This window comes from Castanea sativa, chromosome 5 (assembly GCF_040712315.1).
Source record: "Castanea sativa cultivar Marrone di Chiusa Pesio chromosome 5, ASM4071231v1".
In the NCBI taxonomy this organism is placed as follows: Eukaryota; Viridiplantae; Streptophyta; class Magnoliopsida; order Fagales; family Fagaceae; genus Castanea; species Castanea sativa.
In genome coordinates, this window is record NC_134017.1 from 46,210,703 (window position 1) to 46,218,227 (window position 7,525).

The following is a 7,525-nucleotide window of genomic DNA, read 5'->3' on the forward strand; positions in this document are numbered from 1 at the left end:
TACTATAAAATATAGATTTTTATATTAAAATAGATAGAAAATTTGCATATGAATGTTCTATATTACTATAACATGACAAAGAATCTTTTTTTTTTTTTTTTAATCAAAGAGTTAATTACGCGTCTCATAATATCATTCTTGGTGTATTATTTTGAATAAGCAACATTTCTGTTTGTATATGTGATTTGAAGTAAACGGGGTTGGAGAAGAAATTTCCTGGATAAACATTTTCCTTTTTGTCTCCTAGTTCCCAATCACAAAATTTTTCTCTTTTGCCCTCTACATCTTTAAAAAAAATGGACATATTTGTCTGAACCCTGAACCCACCCATAGGCTTAGGCCATGGCGTGAACGAAAATATAGGGTCCAAGTCCAAATCTTACCTCATCATCTCTCTCTCATTGCCTAACCGTGCAAATGAACGAATTAAAGGAAAAATGATTCCCCGCACGGCATCAGCATGGGACTTTTCCGTCTTTGTGGATCGTTATGGCATCGATGCTGACTTCACCTTGATTCAATCGAGGAATTAGGATTCTCAAGGAAATTGGGTTCCCCCTTTTTTTCTTTTTCTTTTGGTGTACTTTTTTTCCCTCTGCCCCCCCCTCCTTTGAGCTTTCTATATATAGCAAGTGTAGTTACACTTAGCAAAATGGCTTCCGCGCCTCTGATTCACGCGCGCTGTGCTTATTCACCAAGATTTAGTAGTTGTAACCGCAGTAACTACTACACCCCATCCTCAACGACTTCTTCTTCCTCATCCTATTCCTCCTCCTCTTCCTCCTCCTCTTCTTCTTCTTCTTCTTCTTCGTCTTCGTCCTTCAATCATGGTCATGGATTGAGCTTCTCTTCCGGTAACTACTTTTTTTTTTCCCTTTCATTCATTTCTTTGTTTCTATTTCGTATTTCTGCAAGTGGGTTTTTTGAATTTTGTTCCTATTTTGTATGTATCTGAATTTTGATAATATGAATAGTATATATTCAATTTGTTTGTAATTAAGTGTTTTGAAATTTTAATTTTTTTTTAAGTTAATTAATCTGGCAACATATGAACTTTCATATTCCAGATTCAAAAACATTAGCTTGTAGCTGACAAGTACTTGTTTTTTCATTTTATTTTATAAGTGAGTAGTATATGTTAGTTTGGACCCTATTGCCATAAACAATCACTAATTTTAATTTAGTATCACCAACGAATGAAAAACATAGACGACAGTGGCGAAGAAAGAGTACTGCATATATAGTGTGTCTAAATTGTCCTTGGCCTGCAGACCAATGCTCCAATGAGTTATAATTATAGAATTATAATGCTATAGAATTATAATGAGTTGGTACTATAATTTGGTGCCAAGAGAAGAATCTGATCAACATTTCGGCATTTATTCCTTCTGTAAATGTAATGGATGCTTTCTTCAATCTTGATTATTAATATCAAGTCAACTCTTGTATCCGTTATATATCATCATACCTTGAGTGAGTCTGCTCAGATTTTCATTTTGGTTGAGGATGCTAGATAAACTCGTGCAGGCACAAGTAATAGTTGGAGACATCAAGGCCTTAAAGCTCAAGCAATGGGTACCACCACCCAGTGGGGAAATGTTGCATCAACCAAGCACATTGCGAATGGGAAAAATGAACCCGATCATCTTCTTGTCCTAGTTCATGGCATCATGGCTAGGTATATGTTGGACAAAGACTATGCTCAAAATAGCACATACCTAGGGTAGAGATTGAGGAAGTGAGAGCTAAAGGATAGAAAGAATGTAATAAATGGATAACATGTGCTATTTGTATGTGGTATGGTTGTTGTTCGGTTGAAGAAAGAGCTCCATATTTTTAAACTTCATTCTAAATTATGCACACTAGCATTCATTAAAATTTTCCTTCTCTGAATTTCCTTCAGCATATTCTTTTTTTTTTAATCGATTTTCTCACTGCTAGTTGATATTTTAGTTTCTATAAGTTCAAGAATCTGAATCCCTTTTCCTCCATTAACTACTTTGTTGTGATTTATAATTGCAGTGTTTATAGTATGCATGGGAAGCCCCCAAAAATAATTTTAAAGGAATGAATTGAATGTTGCATCAATGATTCCCGTTAGCAAAGATATACAAGCAGAAAAAGAGAAAGAAGGGGGGATGGGGTGGGTTTTTTACAAAGTGGGTCTATTTAAGTGTTTGCCTGAGTAGCTCGCTTTTGACTCAATGCTTGTGTTTGATTCATTGCTTAGATAAAGTATGATCGTAGGACTAGTGGCATAGGTCAGATTTCATTATTTTAGCCTCTCCTACTTTGGAAGCCTCTGTACTTGCTGGTGCACTAATTACTTTTGCTGGCTTAATCCATACTCATCTAAAAAAGTATTATTGCTATTAATCTTGTTACATGTGTTCTGCCTCGTTAAACTTAAGAATATGCATATTTTGATCTGCTGATACATTGTTAGTCCAGTTTGGTAGAATTTGGTAGCTTGATTAGATGTTAATTGGAAGCGATTTTAATGAAAGATGTAAATTTTATTTGTAAGAAGTAAAAAAGTCCTTTGAAAGTGGATAGTGAGCTTCTGTACAACTTGATATAAGTTTCAAAATTTCCTTATTTTTTCTTCTCTTGTGCACTGTTGGATGTTCTTATAAGCTATTGTTTCTTTGATTTTCTTACTTAAACTATTTCTATTAAGAAATGATTCTCACACTTAGCTGATAGATCAAATGAGTATGAAGGTAGGGTCTTTCATAGTTATGTTTTCCTGCCAATTACTTCGCAGTTATGTTTCTTTTGGGCTTTTATCTCTAAAGTGTATCAAGTTGACTGATTTTCTGAGTAGTGCAGCCCAAGTGACTGGTTGTATGTAGAAGCAGAGTTAAAGAAGCGTCTTGGAAGAAACTTTTTAATTTATGGTATGTTCACTCAATCTCTCTTTCCTGTTTTTAATGTAACTCAACTCAATTCATAAATCCGTTTTTTGGGAGAGCTCCTTTTCATTAGTTGAATTGAGTCGAACTAAAAGGTTCAACCATTATATGACATGTGACATATATAACCTAAATTTAGAACAATTAAGCAAAGCTTGGTCTATCCTCGGTATGTGATAAGATAGGAGCAACTAACTTAGAGAAGTTGGATGCCATAAAAGAAGAATGATAATCACACCACTCAAAGGAAGTAATTGTATTTTTAGGGTGTTAATAGGAACAAATGACCGGAAAGAACCAGGTCAGAGTTGGTCTTGGTTTGGAAATTTTCATATTCTTAAACTTTGTTCTTCATGAACAATGGCACAAATGTGTTTGCATTGTGACATGAAATCTCACACTAAGATGTTAGGACTTTTGCACAAGATTTTCCCTTCAGAAGCCCAGTGTTAGCTTTGTTTTTTTTGTGTGCAGCGAGTTCATCTAACACCTTTACCAAAACCTTTTCTGGGATTGATGGAGCTGGAAAGCGACTAGCAGATGAAGTGAGCCTTCAAATCTTTGCAAAAACTTTTTTAAAAATTATAGATCCATTTATGTTTAATATAGCCTATGGCTTTGTTTGGAAATGACTTAATTTAGTTGTTATAAATAGGTTATGCAAGTTGTGCAAAAGACAGAGAGCCTGAAAAGGATCTCATTTTTGGCCCATTCTCTTGGTGGTTTGTTTGCAAGATATGCTATTTCTGTTCTTTATACACCACATGGCTCAAGTAGTGGCAAACCTGATGATCCCAGCAGTTCTAATGTGGAAATTTCACAAGCAGAATGCTCTTCAAGACGAGGTAGGATTGCTGGATTGGAGCCAATCAATTTTATTACCTTGGCAACTCCACATCTTGGGGTGAGAGGAAGAAAGCAGGTTTGTCTTTGAGGGTATAGCTTATTGCGTTCATTTTACATCATGATCACCCTCTATTGATGCCAATCTGAGCTCTTCTATTCCACCTTCTGTTTTTCATGTTGTGTTCAAATTTTACGTTATTCTTACATGTATATGCTCATTTTATTGCACTACTGGGTTTTGTGTGAAGTGTGTGAATGGAGAAGAAAAAGTTAAGTTTCATTTCTGTTAGCTGAATTGTTAAAATTTTAGTAATTTTTTAAAATTATATCTCAGTTGTCTGGTTTGTACTAGAAAAGTATAGGAGTATAAACTTGTAGAAGGATAAAAATGTTTCAATTATAGAAGCTTAAGATTTTATTCCCTGACATTCAAGAGTTCCATAAAGTCAAAATGCTTGAGTTGTTTATATGCTTGTTTGCTTGACCCCTTTTTTTTCATTATTAATATTAATCCCAATGTAGTATCTTTTTTTGAGGATTTGGTGAGTTCCACACACACTCCAGGTCTTGAATCCATGACCTTATGGTTCACTCCTTTCTCATGGGGGAAGGAGTTTGCATTTGAGTTATGACTTATTGGCAAATGGTATGATCAATAACACTTATAATGCGCCTAAAAAAAATATCACTTATAATGCTGCTAAAATTGAAATTCACACACACACACACACACACACACACATATAATAAAATACATAAGTCTATTGATAAGAATAAGGTAGAAACATAGCATTATGATGAGGTTGTGAGTTTAATATGAAAATGATAATGATAATAATAATTTTAAACTGTTAAAGAATTCATATATTACTAATAAAGACTCCCTTCAGACCGGTAGTCTACTAGATTCATTAGCAAGAAACCAAAAAGATAGAAACGGAAGTTCTTTCTTTTTAAAATTTAAGTGCTTAATGGTCATATGAGATCCTGTTATCCCTTATGTTGATGATTCTAGAATTTCATAGAAACAACAAATTAATTACTAAAGAGTTAATGATTGCTAGTACTAGTATCGGGACTTGTGTCTCCTGAAACCACACAGTTCATTTCCCTTTCTTGTTTTGTTTTTTTAAGTAATCTTTTTCTGTTCTTCTTCAGCTCCCATTCCTCTTTGGACTTCCAATATTAGAGAAATTGGCTCTACCACTAGCTCCTATAATTGTTGGCCAAACCGGTAGTCAGCTGTTCCTCACTGATGGTAAACCCGAGAAACCACCTCTTCTATTAAGAATGGCCTCTGATTGTGAAGATGGAAAATTTATGTAAGTTGTAAAAGGAATTTATAGATGCTAAAGATATTTACTTCTCTTCCAGTAATCTAATGGTTCTAATCTGTTTCAATTTACAGATCAGCCCTTGGCACTTTCAGGAGTCGCATCCTATATGCTAATGTATCTTATGATCGTATCCCACTGCATTCTTATTCCTTTCTTAGCTAAATGAGCTGGCTGTGTAAACTTTCTTCTTATTTATGCTATCATCATTATATCAATATCTTTAACATCACATAGATATGGTTGGTTGGCGCACATCTTCGATAAGGAGGGAGTCAGAACTTTCTAAGGTGAGTTTGTAATTTTTCTTCTTGAACTACATAATGTGCTGATGTTTTAAGTGCTGATTGATCTATTATTCAAGACTGAGCATTCTATTAAGGACAGAGATAGAGAAATTAAAAAGGATATGTGTGTGTGTGTGTGTCCTTTTTATTACTTTCATAGTGTTTTATATATTATTCTCTCATCAATTATTGGCTCATTATGATCTCTATTTCTTTCCCCTAAATAATTTTATTCCTTGAGCAATTGTCAATCAGTTTGCTATTAGAGGAACACCGGAATTTTAAAAATGTTTTGGCTAATTCTAATAGGATTTCAATAGATGGGAACACAACATGAGAAATTAAAAACCATTTGAACAATGCTTTTATGGTAAGAAATGCGTATGAACAACCAGGTATATAATTAATGGAGTTGATGTCTTGATGGTATAAAAAAGAATGCAAATTTAAAGAGACTGTATCATATTGGAAACTTCACTTTAGCAACCCATTCAAGCAATTTTTGTTGTAGCAGCGTTATAGTAGCAATTTCTTGATTTTGAAATATATAAGCTAGTTTGAACTACATTAATGGTAAGAAATGCAGCTTATCGCTTGAACCAAATCCAGCTGTTAGACATACAGAACAAAAATATGTCTCAGGCAACAGTGGCAAAGCACTTGTCCATAGGCAAACAATTCATTGTTCTTTGGAATCTTGTTTGATTGTTGGGAGTTGCATTTTGAGATTTGTGGTGCAAATATATGCAAAGATCTTTCTTTTTTTAATAAAAAAAATGGCATCTTTTCTGGACGCTAATATTCTTTTGATCCTGTAATTCTTGATCTTTTTATAGAGCTAATAATATCATATCAATTTTTTTCTTGCTAATATGGTAAGGTTTTATACTGTTTAAGCCCTTTATAGTTTAGATCTTATAGTTTTTGTTGGTAACAAGCAACTTAAAATTGTTAATTGCAAGAATGTTCTCAAGCTAATTGTTGAAATATAAACTTTAAGTCGAGAGTCTGCCCTTACATTCATGCATCATCCTGATGTTTTTTTACTTAATTAGAATCCCCCTCGAAGATCTTTGGATGGTTACAAGCATGTTGTAGATGTTGAGTATTGTCCCCCAGTTCCCTCCGATGGCCCCCAATTTCCTCCGGCAGCAGCCAAAGCAAAGGAAGCAGCACAAAACGCACCAAGCATGCAAAACACAGCCGAATATCATGAAATTGTGGAAGGTAACATCAATTGGCCATAGAAACTGATAATGTGACAATTATTTAAAGAGATTCTTACTGTGTTACATGACAATAAATAACGATAGTTTTAGTTTGTTAAACAGAGGAAATGATAAGCGGATTACAGCAATTAGGATGGAAAAAGGTCGATGTCAGCTTTCATTCTGCATTCTGGCCCTTCTTTGCCCATAACAACATTCATGTACTGACTCCACCCCACCCAACTTTTTCATTTGGCAATGATTGCTCCTCAGTTTTTAGTTTTTTATCTGATAGTTGCTCTGGATTTAGGTGAAAAATGAGTGGCTACACAATGCTGGTGCTGGAGTGGTTGCTCATGTTGCAGACAGCCTAAAACAACAAGAATCTTCCTCAGTCATTGCTGCCAGCCTGTAGCAATTAAAGTGTATATAGCAATATAATAAGTGCATCATAACCCCTCCCCCTTCTCTCTATCTCTCTTAAGTGCATTATAGTTGATACTTGTGGAACAGTCACATGATTCAAGCATTAGTACTTCCATTGGTCATTGGTACATGTTTCTCACAGTGAAACCACATTGGTTCCTCGCATATATTTCAAACTAGTTTCTTGCATACATGAAATGGGGTGCGCAAGCACACTGTTGCTGACTTACCAAAGCACTTAACAAAGAAAACAACTTAATGACAGAAGTGTAATCAAGAGAGTCATGGTCTCATGGGAGTAAAATTTTACAGGTTTCCAAGCTTCTTTTTTTAAAAAAATGTTTAGCCCTATTGCTGACTACATTGGTTTTGGGCAATAATGCGGGAATTTTTCTTTTATTTTATTTTTTTAATCTTCCCCTAAGATGGGTTTATTTAAAATAAAATAAAATAAATATGTATGCATTTAACTGAAATATCGGAAGGTCTGATTTTGGGAGTTTGCTTTA

At 34.4% G+C, this 7,525-nt stretch overlaps 1 protein-coding gene across 3 annotated transcripts; it reads left to right on the top strand.

The window, feature by feature from the left end:
• Positions 1-312: 312 nt before the first annotated feature.
• LOC142636201 (putative lipase YDL109C) lies at positions 313-7,204 on the top strand. 3 transcript variants are annotated; one of them, XM_075810330.1, is made up of 11 exons: positions 313-854; positions 1,528-1,678; positions 2,833-2,900; positions 3,390-3,460; positions 3,571-3,837; positions 4,920-5,083; positions 5,170-5,225; positions 5,333-5,385; positions 6,438-6,609; positions 6,714-6,811; positions 6,901-7,204. In XM_075810330.1, the coding sequence occupies exons 1-11, from the start codon at positions 653-655 to the stop codon at positions 7,003-7,005; spliced, it is 1,407 nt and encodes a 468-aa protein (XP_075666445.1). In that variant the 5' UTR covers positions 313-652; the 3' UTR covers positions 7,006-7,204. The 3 variants fall into 3 exon arrangements, with proteins under 3 accessions (XP_075666445.1, XP_075666446.1, XP_075666447.1); XM_075810332.1 differs by having other exon boundaries at positions 724-854; positions 1,514-1,678; XM_075810331.1 differs by lacking the exon at positions 6,901-7,204 and having other exon boundaries at positions 320-854; positions 6,702-6,811.
• Positions 7,205-7,525: the final 321 nt, after the last annotated feature.